This window comes from Anabrus simplex, chromosome 6 (genome assembly GCF_040414725.1).
Source record: "Anabrus simplex isolate iqAnaSimp1 chromosome 6, ASM4041472v1, whole genome shotgun sequence".
Classification (NCBI taxonomy): domain Eukaryota; kingdom Metazoa; phylum Arthropoda; class Insecta; order Orthoptera; family Tettigoniidae; genus Anabrus; species Anabrus simplex.
The window spans coordinates 299,455,934-299,482,415 of record NC_090270.1 but is presented as its reverse complement, the minus strand read 5'-3'; the positions used below and the strand labels follow the sequence as shown (position 1 = coordinate 299,482,415).

Genomic DNA, 26,482 nt, shown 5'->3' with positions numbered 1-26,482 from the left:
TAGCAGAGGACTTAGGAATTGATCGAACATCAGTATGTAAAACTGTTCATTTTGTTATGGATCATGTTTATGACAAAGCTAACAATTGGATACTGGTAACATTTCTTTCTACAATGCAGGAAATGAATAATGCTAAGTTACACTGGCAAATTCTTTTCCATCTGCCAACCATCGCAGACACATTGAACTGCACACAAATAGAAATAAAGAAACCATTTGTCCATGACGATAAGTACATAAATGAGAAAGGGTATGCTAGTATCAATGTGCAAGCTAATGTCAATGTTGATGACAAATTTACAAGGATAAGCCCAAAGTGGCCTGGTAGCATGCACGATGCTAGGATATGAAGACATAGCCCAATTAGGAACATAATTTCTCAGTTCGATGGTAATGCTTGCTTACTTGGCGACTCAGGCTATGGAATATCTCCATGGCTTATCACTTCATTTAAGCCAGCAGGAAATGCTATTCAATGTCGTTTCAACTTTACTCATGCCAGAGAGAGAAATAGTGGGAAGAACTTTTGGTCAGTTAAAACAACGGTTTTCGATCCTTGGTAATTGGTAATTGTATCCGAGTTGCCCCGGAAAGAATCCCCAAAGTACAGTAACTGTCATGTGTGCCATGTTGCACAACATCGCTAAGTACTTGAATGACCTATCTGAGTATGACTTGGAAAGCAGAGAATGAGCATGATGAAGATTTCGAAGAACCTGTAGGTGGACAACACGAGAACAACGCAACTAAAGTTCATGGTGAACAGAAGCACCAGGACATGTTAGATTTTATATAGTCTTTTGTAATGTAGTGTACCAGGAAGGCCTAGGTCCTGGTCCATGTTAATTGAAAGAAATGTTATTTCCAGCATTAAAGATCCGACCGACGTACGAACATCCATGTAAAGAATGTTCCAGTATGTACCAGACCCTACGAGTGCGCTAGGCGGAGTCAAGTGACGTCACCTGTCGCTTGAAGCTCACCTCCCCTAGAGATATTTCTCGAAAGAAATTTTCTTTTAACAGCTTTTTAACGCCTTAACCAATTTCAACGGGACAAACGCTGAATTATAGCAAACATCATAAAAGGTAATCCCTGTAAATTTCAAATTAATTCATCAAACGGTTGTTGAGTTATAATAGTTTAAAGTCTCAACGAAATTACGCAATCATGGTCACAAGGCCGAGAGAGCCGCCACCCCTCCCTGCACTGGTATCTATATATGTCAAGGCCAGACAGCCCGCAAACTAGTACAAGGACAAGCAAACAGCTGTGTGAGTGAGATAGCGAAGAGACCGGCCCGCGTACAGTATGTTCGCGCAGTCACGGTAGAAGTACTTTCCGTCATATCTCCGGAACGCGAAATTCTATCACCGATAGAATTATTAAAGGACGTCGCACTGTAGTTAGTATACCGCGTTGCGATTACAATATAATCCTAAAGACATTTAAGACTGTAACGCGAGTGAACTTATTGGAGTACAAATATTAACTATTTCATTACGTGTGGACTTAGGTAACTTCAAGTAACATTGAACTTTTACTGAGCCTAATACTTAGAATTACCAGAACTCATATTCACGTCACACCAACATAAGACTCACAGTAGTAATTTGAGTGAAAAAGTGAGAACTTTTCTGTGTTAATATAACATTATAGTAACAGGAGTAGCAGAAAATAATCCCTAGCAACTTCAGACTGTGTTCAAAGACTGTGCTTATCGACTTACTTTCTTTTTTTTTTTTTTTTATGTGAACTGTGTGATTATGAACGTTTCAATAACGACTGTAAATAGCATTTCGTACAGAAAGGACTGTGATTCTTCATACGCCATTTTCGTGTGCGAAAATCACCCGAACAAGCTACAACTCAACGTGATCCAGTTCCAGCCGTCATCACCTCATTGGGAACGTCAACATCGCCAATCCTGATTCTACATGGAACATTCCAGACGTCCATCTTTCGACATTTGGTAGCAACAGTTCTTGTCATAAGTGAGTAACAAACTGACTAAACCTTTTCATTTATTTTGAACAGTGAAACTTCAGTGTCGCGTGTGAACAATTTTCATAATTTCTCAAAAGTGATAAATTTAATTTCAGTAGAAAGACTGTAGGCTTTCAAGTGTGCTATATATCGAGACTGACGAACTGAGAACTGAAAACTTTGATAATTTCTCATTATAAAAGTGTGCTTAGGTTTAAAAAGACTTTAGGTGGAAATTCCCACATATGAAAGACTTTGAAACCAATGATATTTATGCCATTTTTTTTAAGGAGATTATTTTCGACATTTAATTTCTATGCAAAATTTGAGTCAATAATCATACCGCAGGGTGAAAAATTAATAAATCGTTTTAAGAAAAAAAATTATTTGCCATCTATTATTCGCTCTGCGAGACTATCCTTCTCTGTATCGGCTCCAAAACCCAGTTCCACTCCCTGAGGTCCTACTCATGCCCTTTGCCCACAACTTTTCCTGGTACAGAGAGGATAGTAAAATAATAGATGGCGCCGCAACTTCAAGGGCTCGATTTTGGAGCCGTGCTATAATAATAAATGACGTCGCAACTTCAAGGGTTCAACTTGGAGCCGTGCTATAATAACAGATGATGCGCCCGTAATAATCGCAATATTCAGGGTTCGATTCAAGTCATTGTATTTTGCGCACAGGATCCGACTGCAATCATTACGAACACGAAGAATTTGTTGTATTTGACTTATCGAATATTCCGGAAACATGGATAACTTACTTGCAGCAATCGAAGCTCTCAGGCTTAGCATTAACGATCAGAATGCCAAGATTGATAGGTCTAATAACCAGATAACACAACTACAGTCACACATGGTAGAGTCTAATAACCAATTGCAGGCTCAAATGATCGAGTCTAATTCCCAACTACAGGCTCAACTTCAACAACAAATGCAGGCACAAAATACTCAACTTCAAGCGCAGTTAACTGAGTCAAATAGTAAGGTTGAAGACTTAACTTCTAAAATTGACAGGACCTTGGACACTAAGTTTGCTGAAGCGGATAAAGTCATTAATAAAAGACTCACTGAATCTAGTGCCCTTATCGAGCAACGATTCCGTGAAGCTGGAACTCGCCTCGAAAAGAAACTTACTGATTCTAGTGCACAAGTCGAAGCTACATTGAAAAACATGCGGGATCAGTTTGTTGAAAATTTAGAGTCTATTAAGGAAGAAATAAAGACAGAGGTCGTCAAGTCTTTAGACAAAGATCTTAGAAATGTTCTTCCTTCCGTTCAAGCATTTTCCACTGAACTTAAAGATTTACGGACTGAATTTCAAGAATCCCATGGTAACATCTCACAAACTCAAGCAAAGTTAGCTCAGGTGCAGGAAACCTTGCGAGATGCATTAAAGAGCGACGTGGGTAAATTACGAAGCGAGATAGGATTAATTAAGAGCACGCAAGGAGAACTCGACAAGCGTATTACAGGACAGCTAGATAGCACGCATACCCAGATAGCTGCTTTCTGTAAAGACGTACAAGTCATTAAAACTGACTTGAGAAATGAAATAAAAAGTTTAGACACCTCAATTAATTCTAAAATTAAAAATTTGTCCGAAGAAATGAATCAAATTAAACTTAAAGAACATACAACTGACGTCACAATTCCTGGTTCGTCGAGGGAAATACACAATTCAACTACCCTTATTAAAGTACCAGATGACAAACCAGTCAAATTTTCAGGACGTGATGAGTACACTGCTCGAGAAGTTTTGTTAAATGTCGACAGGGTAGAGGACGATAGGAAACTTAGAGTAGTATCCAAACTTCTAGAAGGACGAGCCTTATCATGGTTCATAGCTTTTAAGAGCAATTTTAAAAACTATGATGACTTTAAACAGGCACTTCTTAAACGCTTTTGGGATTCAGAAAGACAGCACCTTGTCAAGATGCAACTCTACTCTAGCAAATACAATACTTCAGTCAATACTTCCCGATATTCAGATTACTGTCTAATGCAATTAAAGAAACTCCAGTTTTTAGATCCACCTTTGCCAGATATTGAACTTATTCAGATCCTGACACTTCAATATCCGCCTCATGTTCAAGAGATACTAGTCGCTGCCAACATTAAAACATTGGAGCATTTTGACGCTACTTTGCGTAGGTTAGATACGGCTAATACCCAATCTAGTCCGAAAACTAACAGGAGTCGAGAAATAAATACGAATTCTGCGGAAATAAAACCTCCGGAGAGAGAGGAACCCAGGATACGTGAAGAAGGCAGATTAAGCCCTACTAACCCAACCAGATTCCGGAATTTTAGACGTCAGAGGAATCAGGATAGACACCCTTACCAACCTAGGAATTCATGGAGACAGCGCGAAAGCACTCCTGAAGGAAATCGTGAGGCCAGACGGCGAGAACTCGAAAGTAGATGGAAGGACACACGGGAATACATCAGGGAGAGAAACCGTAATCCTGATGAACCTGGAGCGACATCCCTGGAATATCAATGTCAATTCGGACCAAGAGAACAAAGATCACCTGATCCTGACCCAACAGGCGCTATAAAAAAAAAACGCCGATCTCGCAATAGGGAGATTGACTACCGAACACGATGAGGTCGAAACGTCAAATTATTGTACTGCTGTTATCAATTACTGGCATATTGACGATTCCGAATTACTATTCGAAGACGCACAAACACTAAGGCCAATTATTACACGTTCATTACCTGTCATAACAGTACGCACAGGCAACCTACAGGTGATTACGCTCATCGATTCTGGAGCGCAAGCTTCTTTAATTTCTGATAAGCTTGTAGACTCGCTGAAAGATCAGAACCATGTTTTGTTATTACCTGCAGCTCAGATTAAAGTAAGAGGGATAGTTCCTGATAAGATTGTTAAATGCAAATCCCAGGCATTTTTAGAGTTTGAAATTAACAGTCAGATGTTCGAACACATATTTTTGGTAGTATCACGTCTTAACTTCAACTTAATACTTGGATCAGATTTTATGATCAAATACAAAGGAACCATTGACTATGATGCCAACCTCGTAAGATTACAGAATAATTCCGTAGAACTACAGCTGGTAGGACGAAGTGACCTGGAAGTTCAAGAGAAGGGAGCCCGTTTTGAAGAAGCCGGTGGTGACATTATTAAGCCCGCTGTAAGCGAGGTTGCGCCAGCCGTAGCAGAAAGTAGAAAGGGTGACCAAAGTGAGGACGACGCAGAGTCCCTATTCAATGAGAACTCCATTATAGGTCCGGATTATATAATGTCAATAGCCAGTGTGGTTGAAGACCCGGAAATTAAATTAAAATTGGAGGAGGCTAAAAATGACGTTCTACAGAAATTTGCATGTGTATTCGATGACAAGCCTGGAGAGATAGCTGACTACGAATATCATCTTGATGTAAATGACTTGTCTCCTTATCAGAAGAAACCATATCCCGTACCCGAGAAATATCGAGAAGAAGTTCGTAACTTAATTCATAAAATGACAGATGATGGGATAATTTCGCCTTGCGTAACTAAGTACTTGAATCCATTGGCCATAGTACGTAAGCCTAACGGCCAATTTAAAACAATATGTACCACAGGAAGAGTAAAGCCTGGAAAAGAAAATCCTGCGTATTTTCTTTTCGTCCAACCAAGGGGAAGATGTACCAGGAAGGCCTAGGTCCTGGTCCATGTTAATTGAAAGAAATGTTATTTCCAGCATTAAAGATCCGACCGACGTACGAACATCCATGTAAAGAATGTTCCAGTATGTACCAGACCCTACGAGTGCGCTAGGCGGAGTCAAGTGACGTCACCTGTCGCTTGAAGCTCACCTCCCCTAGAGATATTTCTCGAAAGAAATTTTCTTTTAACAGCTTTTTAACGCCTTAACCAATTTCAACGGGACAAACGCTGAATTATAGCAAACATCATAAAAGGTAATCCCTGTAAATTTCAAATTAATTCATCAAACGGTTGTTGAGTTATAATAATTTAAAGTCTCAACGAAATTACGTAATCATGGTCACAAGGCCGAGAGAGCCGCCACCCCTCCCTGCACTGGTATCTATATATGTCAAGGCCAGACAGCCCGCAAACTAGTACAAGGACAAGCAAACAGCTGTGTGAGTGAGATAGCGAAGAGACCGGCCCGCGTACAGTATGTTCGCGCAGTCACGGTAGAAGTACTTTCCGTCGTATCTCCGGAACGCGAAATTCTATCACCGATAGAATTATTAAAGGACGTCGCACTGTAGTTAGTATACCGCGTTGCGATTACAATATAATCCTAAAGACATTTAAGACTGTAACGCGAGTGAACTTATTGGAGTACAAATATTAACTATTTCATTACGTGTGGACTTAGGTAACTTCAAGTAACATTGAACTTTTACTGAGCCTAATACTTAGAATTACCAGAACTCATATTCACGTCACACCAACATAAGACTCACAGTAGTAATTTGAGTGAAAAAGTGAGAACTTTTCTGTGTTAATATAACATTATAGTAACAGGAGTAGCAGAAAATAATCCCTAGCAACTTCAGACTGTGTTCAAAGACTGTGCTTATCGACTTACTTTCTTTTTTTTTTTTTTATGTGAACTGTGTGATTATGAACGTTTCAATAACGACTGTAAATAGCATTTCGTACAGAAAGGACTGTGATTCTTCATACGCCATTTTCGTGTGCGAAAATCACCCGAACAAGCTACAACTCAACGTGATCCAGTTCCAGCCGTCATCACCTCATTGGGAACGTCAACATCGCCAATCCTGATTCTACATGGAACATTCCAGACGTCCATCTTTCGACATTTGGTAGCAACAGTTCTTGTCATAAGTGAGTAACAAACTGACTAAACCTTTTCATTTATTTTGAACAGTGAAACTTCAGTGTCGCGTGTGAACAATTTTCATAATTTCTCAAAAGTGATAAATTTAATTTCAGTAGAAAGACTGTAGGCTTTCAAGTGTGCTATATATCGAGACTGACGAACTGAGAACTGAAAACTTTGATAATTTCTCATTATAAAAGTGTGCTTAGGTTTAAAAAGACTTTAGGTGGAAATTCCCACATATGAAAGACTTTGAAACCAATGATATTTATGCCATTTTTTTTAAGGAGATTATTTTCGACATTTAATTTCTATGCAAAATTTGAGTCAATAATCATACCGCAGGGTGAAAAATTAATAAATCGTTTTAAGAAAAAAAATTATTTACCATCTATTATTCGCTCTGCGAGACTATCCTTCTCTGTATCGGCTCCAAAACCCAGTTCCACTCCCTGAGGTCCTACTCATGCCCTTTGCCCACAACTTTTCCTGGTACAGTAGTTATATTTTACATTTTGATATAGTCCTTGGTAGTTAAAGAAAATAGCATAAATAATATAAACTGTTTATAAATAAATAGTAATGAAAATAAAATGTTAAATTTTTAGCTGAAAAAGTGCAATAAACAAAAATTAAAATTAAACTCATGTGCTGAAATAAAGGAAAATTATAAATTAAATAAAAATTAGACTTATAAAAGGTGTCCTTCCAATTTCACGTTGCACAAACGTTATGTGACAGCACAATTGCTGGCGCATAATAGGTACTATGCCGCCTTATGTGTGACAGCTGGGTAGGCCCTGCTCAATTATATCGTACAGGTGTCTCACCTTGTGCACGTCTTTCTATAGTACTGCATTGAGCTCAGTTGTATTTTTCATTTTACCTTATATTTTAACCACTTTTAATTTATTTTACATGGACATGGATAGGGGTGAATAATACAATCCAAGTATCAAATACAGTTCAATTTACAATTGATATAAGGAATAGCAATGGTCATCTGTTTCAGTTGAGCTGTCCACTATAGTTTTACTCAGGTTCTCAAGCTCTTTTGTCTCCTTTTTAATTTGAATTTCCTGCAATTTTAACTGCTGAAGTAACACAAGCCTTTGCAGCTGAGGCAGTGACAAATCTTTTGTTTTGTTAGTTTCATTGGACATCAGATTTTTTACACCAGACCTATCATATGAGTTTACCATACAGGTATGTGTGGTTTTTTATGTTGATATGGTTGTATTCGCTGATAAATTACCGTCATGTTGCTGATCATTCCGGTTGCTGAATCATGTTTGGCACCTACTGAAGCACTTTCTGGCACTTTGTTGAACACAGGGTTTTCTTCTTTGGAAAGCAATGACAATAGGTCTTTTTCCCAGTCCTTTACCTTAATTGGTTTATAGTTGGTTGCCTTGAATATGGTCTTCTTTATCTGGCTCTTCATATTTATGAATAATTTATCCAACTGAGCAACACTAACAGTTTTACCTGTTGCATCTAGACTTTTCAAGAACAGAAATATATTTGGATAATAATTTAACAAATGTTTGATTATTTCTATAATTTTTAAAACAATCTTCACCTTTAATGGATGATATGCTGCAGTTGGAATTTACATGTTGTGTGTTATCCTAGCCATATGAACTATCAACTACCAGCAGTGCTGATCAGATCACAGGGATAGAAGAGAGGGAGAACGGGAAGTGTTACTGACATATCGCAAGTGGAAACTAAGATGTATCTTACTTCTTTTCCGGGTAGAGAGGATACAACTACCTAGACTTAGCTTCTGTTTATTCACCTCAAAATTAGTTGACGCAAAGTCTAGGCACTAAGGGGCTGCCTGTCCGAGGTGGTAAAGGCGTGCTCGGTTCGCCCGGAAGGACGTGGGTTCGAATCCCCGTCAGGAAGTCGTAAAATTTAAGAAACGAGATTTCCACTTCCGGAGGTGCATATGGCCCTGAGGTTCACTCAGCATACACCAGAAACGAGTACCAGGTTAATTCCTGGGGGAAAAGGCGGCCGGGCGTAGAGCTAACCACTCTACCCCATCACGTGGCACGGTTAACAGTGGTGGAAGCCTTTACCTCCCCCTCCTTCAAGGGCCTTCATGGCCTGTATGGAGATGTCTTTGTCTTTTAAAGTCTAGGCACTAGATTCTACTGGGCAGATTCTACCTTTTTGTCACTTCACTCAATGTCTTTCACTCTTTGGACCACCTTCTTACACAATACCATATCATCCCTTTCCCACCATCATGGAGTAATTGCTACTATTTTGTGCTTTAAGAATAAGAGTTGCCATCATGGAAGTCGAACTGCTGTTAGAAGTTCCAAGCCTAGAAAAAATCTCTGTCCACATTTATATTACTTTTCTATCTCATCTTCTATGGTCAATATATCAGCGTGCATCTGTCATTACTGTGTGCATTTGTTTTGTGGAACGCTGGCTCTATGATGAACTGGGAATAGGGGAGGAAGAAAAATACCACTTCAATATTCATTTCTGCAGTACTGTCAACCAAAAAAAGTGAAATGGTGAAAGGCAGTCAATTGAGCTCAGTCTGAACAATATTTACTTTATACATGCATTTTTATTTGATACATATAAGTGAAGAGAAACCAAAACAGAAGTGGAAAGAAACAGAGGCATATGTAAAGAAGTTCAGAGCTGTAAAGGTTTGTGGCTGTCTTACATGCATTTGTAGTCCTGAGAAACATACAAACTTACAAAAATGTAAGTAGTGAATCATATTGCTGTGTTATAATGTTTTATTTGCCATGTTAAATTTAAAGTCACTACAAATAACTGATGGTCAGGATATTGGACATATAGAAGGCAAATCAATTATGGTGAAACTTCTGCCACATGATGCCATACTTTTTTCCTTTGTTTATGAAAAAAAAGAAGCATTTGTTCTAATAAGATAATTTCATATTTTACTCTGCTATACACCCTTTTCAACATAGCCCCTTTATCAGTACATGCTTAAAACACCTACCTTATATACACTGCTGTTTGTAGAAAGTGAAACACTCAGAAGCAATGGTCTGAAACACGCTAAAATCAGAGGACGTGTAGAACAGTGGAACCATAATAAGTGTTTTGAATTGCAGAGAGATCAAGAAGTAAGAGATGGCGTGAACGTAGACCCAGCAGTGCCCTTCTGTGTGTGACCAGCCAGGACAGTTTTACACAATGCTTAGTCAGTGCGGAGCCATCAAACGAAGTGGAAACATGTACCTAAGTGCTACTATGCCTCGCTGACATCACAGGAGGGAATATCAGCAGGTGAGTGCATTTGAATGGGGCAGAACGATAGGGCTCCGGGAGATGGGTCTGTCATTCCGTGACATTACAGCTCATACAGGGTATGCTGTTTCAACAGTGAGGCTTGTGTGGAACCAGTGGAAAGAAGAGGACTGTACACAGCACCGACAGGGTACTGGTCAACACAATGTGACCACAGCGCGAGATGACCGCCATCTTGTCCGCATGGCCGTAACTGACGGAACAGCTTCGTCCACAGTGTTGGCTTGACATTGGAGCACTGCAACGGGTGTGGAGATGTCTGCATCAATGGTTCGACGCCGTCTTCTGAGGGCCGGACTGGTGGCACGCATGCCATTGCGCCGGCTTCCATTGACCAGCAACCACCAATGCCGTAGACTGCAATGGGCACGTGAACATCGACACTGGCGTGCTGAGTGGCAAAATGTAGTGTTTTCGGACGAGTCCCGCTTCAACTTGTCCTACAGTGATGGCTGCATACGCGTTAGACGTCGCTGTGGTGAACGCCATTGGGCAGGCTGTATTGTTGAGCAGCATAGCGGACAAACACGAAGTGTGATGGTTTGGGGCGCTATTACCTATAACATGCGATCTCACCTCCTATGTCTTGAGGGCAATCTGAACAGCTACTGTTACATCAGGGAGGTTTTACAGCCCGAGGCACTGCCCCTCCTGCAGGCCGTTCCAGACCCCATATTCCAGCAGGACAATGTCCAGCCACATGTGGCGAGGAATGTGCACGCCTTCTTCGAAGAACAATGGATACCACTGCTTTCCTGGCCTGCCCGTTCGTCGGATATGTCACCCATTAAACATGTCTGGAATATGGTCGGTCAGCACCTAGTTCGTTCAGGTCCTCCTGCAGCCACTGTTGATGATTTATGGATGACCGAGCTCGATAGCTGCAGTCACTTAAGTGCGGCCAGTATTCAGTATTCGGGAGATAGTAGGTTCGAATCCCACTGTCGGCAGCCCTGAAAATGGTTTTCCGTGGTTTCCCATTTTCACACCAGGCAAATGCTGGGGCTGTACCTTAATTAAGGCCACGGCTGCTTCCTTCCCACTCCTAGCCCTTCCCTATCCCATCGTCGCCATAAGACCTATCTATGTCGGTGCGACGTAAAGCAACTAGCAAAAAAAAAAGCGATTTATGGATGCACCTACAAACCACATGGCAGAGTATTCCCCAGCAGCATATTCAGGGGCTCTTTGATTCCATGCCACGATGTCTGGCGGCTCTGATTGCAGCGCGTGGTGGCGCTACGCTGTACTGAATTTATATGGTCACCATACATGTACAGTTCTGTAATTGTAATCATTTATGTCTTGTCATGTCCCTAATATGTGGAATAAATTGCATTGTGATCACAGCTCTTGGTCTTGGTGTTACACTTTCCACAAACAGCAGTGTAGATGTTGCATAAAGGGACTTCTCAGGCTCTGCGACACGCAAATTATCACAAAAAGGAGTAAGGGACTGGAATAAATTATCACGGGAAATGTTTGATATATATATCCAAGTTTCTTGAAAACATTTAAGAAAATGGTAGATAAACAACTGATAGGAAATCTGCTACCTGAGCTAGAGTCCTAAATGCAGATCATTGATTACTAATTGATTGATTGCAACCATGCTGCTTGTGCCTCTTACTGATTACACAATCCAGCATTTTTAAACTTTTTTCTTGCGGCAAGAGTTGTGATAGGTGATCTTAACTAATTTTGGGTCACTGAACACGAATCCGTTGTCCGTTTCTACGTATCATGTCACGTTTTCTCGCAATAGGTATATCAAATCAAGAGATAGACCTGAATATTGCATTTAAAAAGTACTGAAAAATGTTGATAATTTTTGAAATATTTATATTTCTTTGTATGAAATAGTTGAATATTGTCTTGAATTATTATATACAATGAATAATTATTGAGTTTAAAATTACAATGAAATATTTAGCATTCATTGTAATATAATACTGATTTACACAAAAACACATAAACAAACAACTCTGAGGCAATGAAAGCATTTTATTTTGAAACTTAAACGTGATTTACAAGCAAACAATGTAACTTTTATTCCGTATCGTTATGAATTCATAAATGTGAACAAAATTGACAGTCCTAGATGTCCGTTTGGAATGAACGCTTGGTTCCCCAGCATCTGACTGCATCAAGTTTGTCTTCTCTTTTCAAACACCAACAGTAGTCGGCCATCATTGGTTCATCCCACCTCCCCTGGTATCTTCTTTCTGCCTCCTTGATGTCCTGATGGAACCTCTCTCCCATCTCTTGATTAACAGCCCCTAGATTTTCCAGAAATTGATCGAGATGAGAATGAAGGAAGTGCAGTTTCAGACTCATTCTACGCAACTCTTTCCCATCACCGAACATCGTTTTCAATATTGTTTCGTATTGTTCATCCTTTACATTTCCTAGGAACTTCATTATGACGTCTGTTATTGAATTCAATGCATCAAGTTTCATGACATTCATCGTCTGTTTTAAAGTTTCTGTCTTTCAGAAGCTTTCTAATTTGTGGTCCATTAAAAATGCCTTCCTTGACTTTTGCATCAGAAAAATGTGGAAATTTGCTTGCATTGTACTTGAAACAGGGGCTAATTTTGTCCAAGGCCTTAACTAACTGCTTCATGATTCCCCAGTTTGAGGTGTAGCGGTAGCAAAATTTTTTTTTGTGGGTCAACTAATGAAGCATTTGTAACATTTGTAACATTTTTCACACCAAGTGTCAAAACTTGTCTCTTGGTCCAGGAAGGTGTAGACATCTAGCTCTGTTGTCCCATTCACATAAATAACAAGGCAATTTAGTGTAGCCTGCTTGTTGTCCTGATACAATACCACACACCTTCAAGTCACTACACACATCCCACCGGTACTCATGATACTTGATTTTATCTAAAACAGTTTGCATTGTGACATACTGTAAAAATTCTTTTAGTGAAACCGAATGTGCCACAGGAATCGAAGCTAGAATGTTACAGTTATGAATTAGTACAGCCTTTAAGCTCCTCTTGCAGGAATCCATAAACAGCAGATTCGCTGTTATCACAAAGCAGCACTGTGCCGCAATGACACATTTTCAGACAGTAAATGGCAAATAACATAAACACTAGATATGATACAATAGAACCAACGACATTTCTGAAATCAGGAGACCTTATTTAGTTAACCCCTCAGCGTCGCAGCCGTTTAAAGAGCTTCCTATCCCGCAGCCGGATGAGATTTCAACTACGCGCGACTGAAATACATTGATTCACTTAAAGCTTTACTACTAGTATCAGAGTGGCCCGATATTCACGAAATTTGGAATTCCTTATGGTAGAACTATGTACATGAAGATAATTACATAATTGTTTCACATTTCCTTAGTAATTTAGTTCCGTGTGATAGAGTTCGAAGCACTCTTCGAGACAGAGACCCAAGGCACACTCCTGGCAGCAGTACACCGACGTCTTCTTTTCACCGTGTTTTGAACACGCGATACAACGTCTCTGAGGTTTGGATTTCTCACTCTTAGGTGCTAATTTCCTGATAAAACGTATTTCCTGCAACCTTGGAACTGTATTATCTGATGCGCGCCGGCCTTGAATATTTCGTTTCCCGCCCGAGAAGCGTATTTTGTACTACGTAAACAAACCTTCCATCAGCTCAAACTGATAAGATAACTGCTGAATGTTTGTCCCTGTGACTTGTCTAAATATTATTGGAGAATCTAGGAATCATAATTCACTGTTGAAAACTTCCCTTTGACATGTATGCGTATCTATAGTCTCCTACACGAAATTTCCAAGTACTGGTTCCTCCTCATCGTCACTCTCATTATTTACCACTGCATCGGCCACAGCCACATCATCTATTTCATTATCACTACTGCTAATACTGCCACTACTACTTCCGACCAAACTTTCATTTGAATTATACTATATTTCAAGCATGTTACTCTCAGCAGGAGCCAGCCATTGAGCGCGGTGCGTCACACAAGCTGATGAAGCTGCAGCGGTACCGAAAGCGGCAGGACGAAACTGAATGAGGGGAACAACATTTATGACGAATCAAACCAACTCGATACATATTTCAGATTAAAAGGTCGATACATCGTCTTTCAAACGAGATATATACCATGCACAAGTGCTTCTCGTGTCGTATGACAGAAAGCAGCACTAACTGATGCCTGCACAGAGCACTCGTGGAGAGTTACAAAAAGACTACAAGCTGAGAAATAAAGACAAATATAATAAATAAACCGCACTCTTAATACAAAATTAGAGCAAAGAACATCACACGAAAAGACAAACTTCTCAGATCATCATTTCTTTATTTTATTCTGTGGGTAGGAATGAAGCAAACGGACTATTAAAAAAGCAGGGATTGGTGCTCAGACATAATTGACAAATACTTATCCTTGCAAAAGCAACTACACTTTAACGATTTTCAATTCTTATTTAGAACACTGATAAACCCGAAAATGTCTTCTTGGAAACAAAACAATTTGCATATCCATAACACCAAAATTCTTCGCGCTATAGCCGTAAATGCGAAACCATGTATGGGTCTATACCACGTATAGAGGTCGGCGGCTACGGAGGAAAAGGGGGTCTATACCACGTATAGAGGTCGGCGCTGAGGGGTTAAAATCATGTATCAGATGCTTTGCCGCAAAAATCATGCTGGGTAGTGTAATCTAAGATGATGAAACCACAGTGAGTTTCTCTCATCGGTCGGCTAGCGGGTACATGCCGTCTGCCTATCTATCTATTAACTTGACCATAATGGCCATCAATGGTCAGTACTGACTATAACAGTTAATTGTGTCTAGGTTCTGCCTAGACAATACAATTCAGAATGTATTATTATTTAAACTGTTATGTACATACACACTTCTATACAAACACAAGTACATGTTTCAAGAAAACAAATTCTCTTCTTCAGAAGTGTGTATATAAGTAAATGATAGTTTAAATAATAATACATTCTGAACTGTTTTGACTAGGCAGAACCTAGACACAATTAACTGCCTATCTATCTGTCATTGACTCATTACTCTCCTTTCCGCAGCATAGCAACAAAGAACGGCAATTCTCTCACTTTGTCTGTGCAGAACACAACATAACAATGAAAATTATAAAAATCATATATGTGATGGATGTTTTCTTCAATATTCAGTCAATTTAAAATCTGGCTTGTGTCTGGTGACATCCCCTTGCTGTGTTGACTGCCTATTTGATGTCTTGAACATACCTGATAACATTATTGCTGTAATAAACGTGGTCTCCTGGTAACTGTTGTAGATGTTACAGATCAATGTGATGTGATTCATTTACACACTCATTGATAGTATGCCTGTGTACCCAAGTTATGTCCAAACTGGACCAATGAGAGCTTATTATTTTTTGGTCACTGAATTTAATAAGGATACATTACACTGATACACTGAATATTGAGGAAACTGCCAGACTCCAGTTATATAATAATTAATGCTATTTGCTTTACGTCCCACTAACTACTCTTTTATGGTTTTCAGAGATGCCGAGGTGCCGGAATTTAGTCCTGCAGGAGTTCTTTTATGTGCCAGTAAATCTACCGACATGAGGCTGGCGTATTTGATCACCTTCAAATACCACTGGACTGAGCCAGGATCGAACTTGCCATGTTGGGGTCAGAAGGCCAGCTCCTCAACCGTCTGAGCCACTCAGCCCGGCATCCAGTTATATAAAGCAGGTAAATATTATATTATTATCCAACTTAACTCAATCAAATTAGACATATGAACCTAAGTTCAAATACTGTATCAATGTTTATTTTCTAAACAAGTTACTAGTTTTCACAAGAGAACAATTATGCAATGCTCACATACCTGATCTTGAAACATAGTTGCTCCAAATGCCCAAACACAAGCAAAGACAAAATACATGTCAATCCACTCCCTGGGACAGTCTAGACGAAGAAACAAAGAATTATTATCAAGATTTCAATATGTTAACATTGATACCTTCACAGTCCTTACTTTTAGACATGATATGGGCTTTTGGGCTTACTCCGTGTCAAGAATACAAGGTGAAACTCTTTACGTTTCGCAGAGAACTTTGCTCTGCGTCATCCGAAGAAAATCTTGATTATTCCCGAGGAAGTCTTCTACAATTGTACGAGTTTCACCTTGTTTTCTAGACATGGCGTAAGCCCAAAAGCCCATATCATGTCTAGAGATTTCAATAGTTATTAGTCTGCTTAGAAGTGAATTTCAGTTTATTTAACCCATTCACATCACTTGACAAGCTGCAGGTGCATGCTGTGTTTTGGCGCGTGAATCAAATGACGATCTTTGCTCGTAGTGATGCAATGTCTCGTTTATCTTTGTAAATTAGATTCCCTTTGGAATATAAGCAGGCACAATACATATTGATATGAAACTAAAGGCATGTACTGTTGGTAAGCAATGCTGTTTGTAACCCTGTGAGACACTAAGATTGTTGAACAACAGTTCATTTTCATCGGCATTCAGTATTCATTATGCAGTAGAACTGGCATCATGGCAATGATTATGAAATTTTGAAAGCACTTGTTGAATGTGTTTTAGATCGCAGTTATGACAACAATGATGTTTCAGAAAACAAATCTGCGTTTGAGGGTTGTAAAAGCGACAGAGAAAGTTACTAGAGTGCGAAGAGCATTGAAGAAAATGAGAAAGTGCTGCACGAGGTCCTTCCAAACGTGCATGGTCTGTGATGCAAAAGAACCATAGTAATTGAAAATAGGAGAATAAAGACAATAATCTTAATATACGTCAATTTTGTGGATACAGTGGTCTTTCAGAAATACTTAAGAAGAGTTAGGGTCCAATCCACCACCCAAAAATGCGATGGTTTTAGAGTACATGGAACTGCTCTATTTGAAATTTTAAATAAAACAAATGTACCACACCCAGCAGTCATTCAGGAAATTAAGACCGGTAAGTCATAACTTTCAATGACATGAATGCAAAATATGAGTGAATTATTTTCATCGGTTAGTATTCAGTGTTCTCCCTAGGACCTTTTCAATGGGCACAACGCCCTGCCGGTTTTACAGACCGCCCTGTTAACAAAACCTAGGTATGCGTAATAAATAATACATATTTAAGTTACTGGGTGTTCCAAATTTAGGCCTAAATTTAAATACTGTAAAACTATTTATTTAAACGAATTTCCATTAGTGTCAGCATAATTACATCCATTACATTGGAGTGTAAATGTTTAGCTTGATTATGACGTAGTGTCCTGTGCGAGCGGTGTCCAGGACGTCACAAACCCGTATGGCACTCCAAGGGAACTGAGTGGTAAAGCCCGGTGTTACATGATTATGAATGAGCAGTAGAATAGTAAAAATTCAATTTATATCGTTATGTCTTATTCGTGTTAATAACACTAAAATAGTTCCAATTTTGGAGTTAATATTTACCTGTCTGATATTATTAATGCCCTGAGGGAAGTTCATTGCAATTTAATCACATTCATCTTTAACGTTGTATTCCCCGCCCAGTTGCTCAATCCTGCCACCCGGCTGACGAAACTTTCTGGGGAGAACACTGGTATTCTATGCATGGTTTTGTGTGACAGGTGTACTCAATATACTGGCAGGCAAATTCAATCTCATTCTGCAGTCAACAATGTGGCCATTTATTGTAACTTGAAGGGTTAAGAATTCACGATTTTCTAGCATAACGGAGTACCTCCTCGTTGGTGATGTGATCTGCCCTTGGGGTCTTGACATTCTGTGATACATCCACATTTCAAACACTGTGAGTTGGTTCACTGACAAAGCCATTAGTGGCCATCTTTCGACACCTCAAAGCAGCAGAACTTCAAAGCTCTTATTTAAAAGCTATAATTATTATAAAAGGCATTCAGGTGTAAATAATGGTACCTGACCTTTAGTGAGAAACTGAGATTTCATGGCCATACGAAAGCAACATACAGCCTGATCATACATTAAAACTGGTTTCAGAAATGGTCAACGGATGGCAGAGAGATAGTGATTCAAAGTTATGGTACCTGGCAGTTGTTTCGCGTAAATAATGTTATCTACTACAAGATGGCTGCTCAAAGGAAGTTCTTGTTTCCACAGTCACCCGTAAATGATACTATTATTATTAAGGAAAGAGTGCACAAACGTGCATAAAATTAGTACACACTGATCAAATAGATACAAAATACATTATTCTTTGCTGTATTCCTTTAGAGTCTTGTGTCTCTGTGTACAAATTGTAAAATGATAACGCTCACACACTTTGTTGCATAGTTTGCATAAGCAGTCTTCATCTGGGTCATGGAAGTATGTTTTCACGCACAATTTATGGAGAAATCCATGTACAGATAGTCTAGTAATGACACTACGCAAAACCTGGTTTGGTCCACTCCATCTTCGGTCTAGAATGGCTTCTGTTGTGAAAAATTCCGGCCATATTTCTTCTTGTGTTTCCTTTCTTTTCCTAAGGACTTCTTCTGCTTGTGGTGTAGATGGTAGCTGTAGGATGTACCTCATATCTTTTATGAAAAAGCGTTCTTTTGCAAGCATATACGCTAATCTTGACGGCACTGTTTTTGCTATCCCCAGTATTCTTTTCAGGAATCTGGCTTTTACTCTTTCTAGGGTTTTGAAGTCGGTCATAGTAAGGTGGTCCCAAATGAGATGAATACCACAGGTGAGAGCAGGGAGAATTTTGCTGCGGAAAAGAAGCATTGCTGTTTCTAGCAAGATCATACCAAAACAGTTGCTTCAAGATAGTGATTCAGAATTTGATGACTTGGACAGAGATCCGGACTATGAACCAGATGCAGCGGATATTGAATTACCGCTGACAAACAGGAAATCTAAGGTAAGAAAAATGCATAATCTCAAAATAACTTATGCATGTAGATAAACGGTATCTGCAGTAGTTACCATTGTGTACACCAAACACCCAGTACTTGCCATTGCGAAAAGCAATTTTTTAAAAAACTAAAATAATACTTTGTGTTTAGTAGAAATATTGTGTGAGCAATTTGTATTTATATATTTTCAAATGCAATTATTATTCACTAGTTAACTTAAGACATCTATATGAAGCCATTTTTCAGTTACTATTATTTGCATGGAATGTTGAATTATACAGATTAACATGATGTTTTTGTTAAAGGCTTGCCTCTCCAATGGAAATTATGCTCCACCTCCACCAAGTATTCCAGACAATAAAGCAGACACCACTGACAATGAGACAGAGAATGTCGCACCATTTGCCGATAATGAGGGCATTGCCAAAAGAGGAAGAAAGAGAAAAACAAACATGAGTGCCCAAACTGCTTGCCAGATGAGGAGAAACAGAGATTAGTTATACTCAAATAGGAGGGGTAAGGGCAGACGCGTTGAAGCTGCAAAACTGGGCCTGGACTGTAAATGTAAACTTCAGTGTTTTGTTTGCATTACTGAACATGATACAGAGAAAATTATGGAAAATGGGAAATTTTAATTTGCAGAATGCTTATTTATTTGGTTGCATGCCATGACTAGAACAGATTTTGTTAATGTTTCTCAGATGAGGGGGGCATTTATCCAGAAAAGTGCATCAGGTGGACTTGGTATCCAAAATTTTGTAAGATTCAAACTTTTTGCAGAGACCCCTAGTGTGATGTTAGCATCTGAGCAATACAGTGGTTAAGAAAAGATGAACAAACAAATATGAACATTTTTCCAGTGGAGCTTATTAAATAACAGTGTAACAAAAGGTGTTTAAAACACCAGACAAATATGGAAACACCAAGTGAGTTAGCTGTGTGGTTAGGGGCATGCAGCTATGAGCTTGCAATCAGGAGATAGTGGGTTCAAACCTCACTGTCGGCAGCCTTGAAGATAGTTTTCCATGGTTTCCCATTTTCACACCAGGCAGATGCTCGGGCTATGTCTTAATTAAGGCCACAGCCGCTTCCTTCCCACACATAGGCCTTTTTCTATCCCATTATCAGCATAAGGCCTACGTGAATCAGTGGAACATAAAGGCAATTGTACAAATATGAAAACATTTCCACTGTGACCCATAAAAGTATCAACATATTACTGTAGATTGTACTCTTTCTAAAACAAATGTTAGCTAAAGCCTTATATTTCAGATGAGTGGATTATTAAGCATGGTTTTCTGGTCACACTCTTGGGCCATGAATTATTTGGAGGATAACCTTCGCCATGTGTGAGAGAAGTACTTTGACTGCCATCTTGAATATGACAACACTTCGATCGACTTGAGTCAAAATTCGAAGGTGTGAATTTCAACTTTCAATATATCTGCCACCGCTGAAAGATGGGGATTCCTGTCCACTTCCTGGATTTTAATTTGGTCTTCATTAGTAGGGGATTTCACGACATTTTCAGTATCCATAACTGGGCTACCACATGACAAATATGCACCACTCTAGTCAACTCCACACGATTATGTTCCTTATCCATAAGTAGGCTATTGCACGTCAAATATTAGCTGCCCTTCACTTTATCACTAAATTAATTTCTAACTTCTGAATGGAATACAAAATACAAGCACAAACAGGCTTGCCGGGTTATTCAGCAACATCACTGAAAACCAGCAAGCAAAATGGAACTGTCCTGAACCTAACGGCTTGCTCTCCGAAGGTGTACTTTACCCTGTAATGTTCAGGAATTCAAGGACTTTTCCCATTTTTGCGCAAATTTCTGTGAACTGTCTTCTATGGCGAGGGCTCTGTCTGTGTTGGAAATCACATTCCTTTCACAAGGTATGACAAAGAACATTTTCAGAGCTACGAAAAATTTGATTGTACTAAGCCGTAATAGCAAAAATTTGTGACATGGTAAGTGAGGTATTTTTATACAGATTTAACACTTTCCACTCGAATTATTTGTAAGTCTTGATTTCTCCCCACTCGTATTTATTTCTGTCAGCATTCTTCATTTTTTAAACTTGTATTAAGTACTAGTTGTAACAATATATACAGGAAGGAACTACAAAATTAATTAATTTATGGTATTTACAATGCACAAAATAATGTTTTTCACTTTCTTAACGGTATGCCTTGAGTGTTTGGAAACGTTCAAAGCAAATGCCTGGATGGAGCCCTGGTTGCTTCTCACAGGTTTTACAGAAATGGACTGTCTCTCTCCTACCTCCAACAACTTTCCTGTCACTGCAAACCTTGCAATCTTTAGTTTTTCTTTCAGGATAGGGGTACAGCAGATGTAGCTTGCCATTCAGCCTCACTTCTTCATCCATTGAGGGAGGTCTTCCCCTTTTCCTGCTCTGTGTATTTCACACATTTCCTACAAGTTGTCTTACCAAGTTTTTCCTGAACTTCAGATGGGTGATTCCATTGTTACCTTCTTTGAAGAATAGGAAGGCATTCACTATTGTGATCTCCAGAAGCCAGAAGAACATTTTTCTCCACCACTTCACTGATTTACGTGTGAATGGGTATGAGCTAGCATAGTGGTCAGAAAGATCAACGCCCCCCATATATTGATTATAAGCACATACGACTGTAGGTTTCTCTACAATTTCCTCAGCACCTTGACGTCTTATTTTTTGCACAGGCTGAGTGGAATCGTCATAGAAAGTGGACAGCATAGCAATAATTCGCTTGTTCTTCCAAACCAAGCAAGAAGTGTTATCTGTTCGGAGTGCAATAATGTCATGTTGTTTCATTCTCTTTGCTGCAGCTTTTCTCACTTGTAATGGCAGACCTCTCCTATTTACCATTACAGTGCCTGTAATATGGACCTTTAGTGTCAGTAGCTCAGCTGCAAGGTCGTAACTGGTATAGAACCAGTCCGTAAAGATATGAAACCCAGTTTCGTTGGTGGCTTGCAAAACTTTTGTAACCAAATGAATAACTATCCTGCAAGTGAAGGGTAAATCTTGCCTAACAAGTGATTGTGTGGTTATTGAACCATAATATGGTTCAATAGCACATACGTATCCGGTACTCGAGTCTGACAGTACATAAATATGGAGTCCCCACTTTGTTGGTTTCTGTTTATTGTAAAACTTGAACACGAGACGACCCTTGAAGCCTACAGTGCTTTCATCAACACTCAGATTCTTTCCTGGAATGAAGTGTTCCCTGAATTTTGTGTCCAGGTACGACACTATATTTCTGACCTTCGAACCTCTAGATTGTGGACCTGCCCTATCAGCATCAGGGGAAGAAAGATGGAGATTCCAGAATATCTGTAGAAATCTGTCTCTAGAGAACACATCTTTGTAGAACACCTGCTTATCCAACCAGTCTTCACTAAAATAATCCTGCATTTCTGCCTTGCTGTTCATCCCCATGTTGATAATTACACCAATAAATGCCTTCAGCTCTTCTAAAATGCCTTCAGCTCTTCTACAGTCACAGCTTTCCAAGAAAACCAGATAGATCTCTTCTGAAGTGGAGTATTTTGTTGTATTTTCATTTCGGCAAATTTGTTCGTCTCATGGACAATAGAGGTTAGCAACTGATCAGTAAAAAATAGCTGCCAGTACTCTAGTTCTACTTTAGGTCTATTGCCACAAGTTATGAATCCACTGACTAACCTGAAAGGAAATTAGGGTAATCCTGCATCACCAGTTCTCCACGATCTCCAAGGTATATTTGAAGTCAGCACTGTATGACTGGGACCGGGATGAGTCATAATACTACCGCCTCCTCTATGATTTCTTGCGAAGCTGATATCGATATCATCACTTGAATCACTAATGGATATATCACTTTCATCGCTAGATTCAAAATTTTCATCACTTTCATGGTCACTATCAACAAAATCAGCCGAAATAGATGCAAGAATCTCAGCTTCGGTCAGACTGTGCGCCGCCATATTGCTTCACGCGACTGCTTTCCATTGTCAAGGAAACGGAGCAATTTTGCCAAGCAAAGAGAAACTAAAACACTCCTATTTTGTTTCTTTCGGTTTCAAGAAGGGACCAGGACTTACGAAACGAAGTACAAAAGTCCTGGCTTGCCAGGTAACCTAGCAATGAGCGGCGAAACATTGTGTCGACTCAGGGTCGACACACGAGCTATAACGCTAAGTGACGGCTGTCGACCTCAGGTCGACACACGAGCAGAAAGGTTTAATACGATGTGAATCAGGACTTTGAATTTATGACGTGCTAAGCAAGAAAATGTCTTAATGAGGAATGTGCTATCAAGGTTTCATCATATGTGCAAACATGATATTTCTTCAATAGGACAATGAAGACTACTTCTGATGATCAATTTTTATGTTATGATTATCTCCTATTATCTAATATCATTAGGAAGAATAAGTTTCTTCGTGTTAAAGAACAGCTTACCTGGAGGTGTGTGAGCGGGAATTAGCAGGCAATTCAGTAAATGACACAGCATTTGAATGTGTGAAATTTCCGCAATTGGTGTAATCTTCTTGAAGCGTACTCTCATATTCTCGAGACAAGGAGGAATGTACTTATCAAAGAGTATTACAAGGTGGGATTTCTCTGACAGATTTGTGCGAGTTTCCAACCATGTTGTCACAAACCTACAAATGAGACATTTACATGTTTTAACTCTATTGGTCAAGTAAATCACTCAAAGCCAGTGGCTGTAAACAATAACAACTTACGGATTCCAACCAAGATCTTGGGGGTTGATGTATAAGATACCAGCTCTAGAGACAGTTGCGGGTGTTGCTGTACGTAAGTTTGATATTTCAAAGAGTAACCTCATGGTTGGTGTGAGGGCAATCCTCTCATTGCTTGCAAGAGTAAGGATCTGTAACATATGTGATGTATGATTATAGATTAGTATGTTCAATACATTGAAAATATAGGTTTAGCTTGATTAGCATTTATCCTGTGATACAAACATTTACTTTATCAATATCAAACTATTGTGTGTACTTGTTGCTAAATAAAAGCATGCAAACTGAAACTATGGAGCAATAATTTTTCATGAAATAGAATTTCTTATTATTGAAAAAAACACATACACCATTTTAGTCTACAGATTTTTTTAACTTTTAAACATAATCTCCATTTCTTTGTGCACATTTGCCACTGTTCGTTAAGTTTGAAAAAACCCTTAGAACCAAGCAAGGTGGCTGTATGGACAAGATCGCACAACTGTGAGCTTATATTCGGGAGATAGTGGGTTCGAACCCCACTGTTGGCAGCCCTGAAGATGGTTTCCCATGGTTCCCATTTTCACATCAGGCAAATGCTGGGGCTGTACCTTAATTAAGGCCATGGCCGCTTCCTTCCCACTCTTAGCCCTTTTCTACCCCATTGTTGCCATAAGACCTGTCTGTGTCGGTGCAACGTAAACAGCAAATTAAAAAAAAAAAAACCTCTTAGAGTGAAAGAGCTCAGTTCTAGCAGCCTACAGATACTGATGCACTGATTTCTGTATGTTCTCTAATATATCATAGTAAACTAGCATCTGTTCCTTCACAAAAATAAAAAGACGATAGTAAGAGGGTGTCAGGTCGAGATGGTAGGTAGAATGCGGCACAAATTCATTTTTCCAATTTTTTCCTTGGTGAAATGAGCAAAGTGAGGAGGCACATTATCATATTGAAAAAGATCTCTTCCTTTCAAGCAAATATCACACAATGGAGCACCGTGGAGCTTATGAAGCATTTCCTCAGGTTCAAGAAAAAATCAACCAGAATGCTCCCCGCTGCAACCATGAAGATGAAGCTCACAACTTTCCCAATTGACCACACTGTTTCCCCTTTCTTCATTTTGCTGGTGAATTCCAATTATGCCATTTTATGCTGTGCAGTTTTGTTTCTAGGTTCTTAATGATGGAGCTGGCTATCGTCACTTATTATGATACTTGACACAAAAGCAATTATTTCATTTCAGTATTCCTGTAGGAGGCCTTGAGCTACAGATTTTCTCTAAATTTTGTGATTTTCCTTCAATATTTGTGAGACCCAGCAGTTACAAACATTTTGATAACTTAAGCTTACAATCATTTCTTGTACTGTATCATGGCCTATTGTAAGATTTTCTGCAGTTGTATACACAGAGATACAACTATCTTTTTTAATGGTGTTGTCAACTCTTTCCATGTTGTGTTCAGTGGAAGCAGTTCAAGGTCGATCACTACAAGGCTGATTTTGCATGCTTGGGTTTCTATTTTTGAGTTCCACCCATCTTGTAACATTGCTAGTGACTATGTACACACCTCCAAGTGCACACTGAAGTCTATTGTGAATTTCAGCAGATATTTCCTCTTTAACAAGGAATGCAATGATAACGCCTTGCAAAACAAAATATCACTGGCAGCCATTTTGTAAAAAAATACCTGTACACATGTGCATCAGCAGTACTGGAGAACGATAGGTGGTGGTAGACGCATACGTGCATCATCAATGTGTGTGTTATTAATACAGTATATTTACAATGCACTGTACCAAATGATGTTACATTGTTATGTAATAATCTTTCGCACTAAAAAATATCCTTCATTAACTGGTTTTTGATGCAGTATGAAAATAATTTTAGTTATTTGCAACATGAACAGCAATAACGGTAAATCCTCAAGTAAGTGCCAAAGATGACCATAGGAGCCTTAACAGGGAAAACTATCCAGAGGGCCATGACTATGGACTCCCAAGAGAAGGATTAAAAAAAACTGTAGAGATTCTTTGCTTGTTAATCAAACTGAATTGTATGTATGATTTGACTCAATAAATAAACCCACTGCTAAGTTATAACAGTAAGCAAAGTGTAGGATTTTAGGGAACTGAGGGCAATAATCATTTCTTTTCCCCTTTTCATGGCACAATTTACATCACTTCCTCATGCCTTTACAAGATATTAGAATCATTCTGTATTGACGGTTTTCACTTTAAAACGGAAAAATTAAATGTATCCTCCTAATTCAATACAAAACCTAATTCCATCATTAGATGGAGCAATAAAATTCAAACATGTTTTGACTCATTTGAGCCATCTTCAGTGAAATAAGGGGGGTTAAAGTAATCTACACAATACAAGTTCAATTTTGTCACTGCCCACCCAACCATTTAAAATAAGGCAAATACACCTAGCCAACACTGGAAACTATCTTTGAGAATAGGACCACTAAATTGAGAAGAAATTGAGAATGCTGCTATTCTAAAATTTTAAATTCATCTGTGTTTTTCCATCACTTATCACACACATTTCACCTGGCATGTTGTCGCCTCTCAAACTTGGTTTCTCAAGCTTTTTCGCTCTCCTCCTAGCCATTCGTGGTGATGGTATTTCTACAAAGACTGTCAACCTGAATTTTCAGCACAGTGATTTCGTCTTATTTTTGGATTGTTATGAAATTAAAATGTTCAGACTAAAAGATCCACAACCTCACCATTAGCACTTATTATTTC

At 39.1% G+C, this 26,482-nt stretch overlaps 1 protein-coding gene across 1 annotated transcript in view; it reads right to left on the bottom strand.

Annotated features, from left to right (window-relative positions):
- The window catches only part of Dhc93AB (Dynein heavy chain at 93AB), a 780,004-nt gene that overhangs the window by 220,439 nt on the left and 533,083 nt on the right, over positions 1–26,482 (bottom strand). Inside the window, exons 43-45 of the mRNA XM_068228295.1 lie at positions 23,729–23,877; positions 23,442–23,644; positions 15,984–16,063 (exon numbers count right to left, since the gene is read on the bottom strand). Of these exons, the coding sequence (XP_068084396.1) occupies positions 15,984–16,063; positions 23,442–23,644; positions 23,729–23,877 (432 nt within the window). The remainder of the gene's footprint in view (positions 1–15,983; positions 16,064–23,441; positions 23,645–23,728; positions 23,878–26,482) is intronic.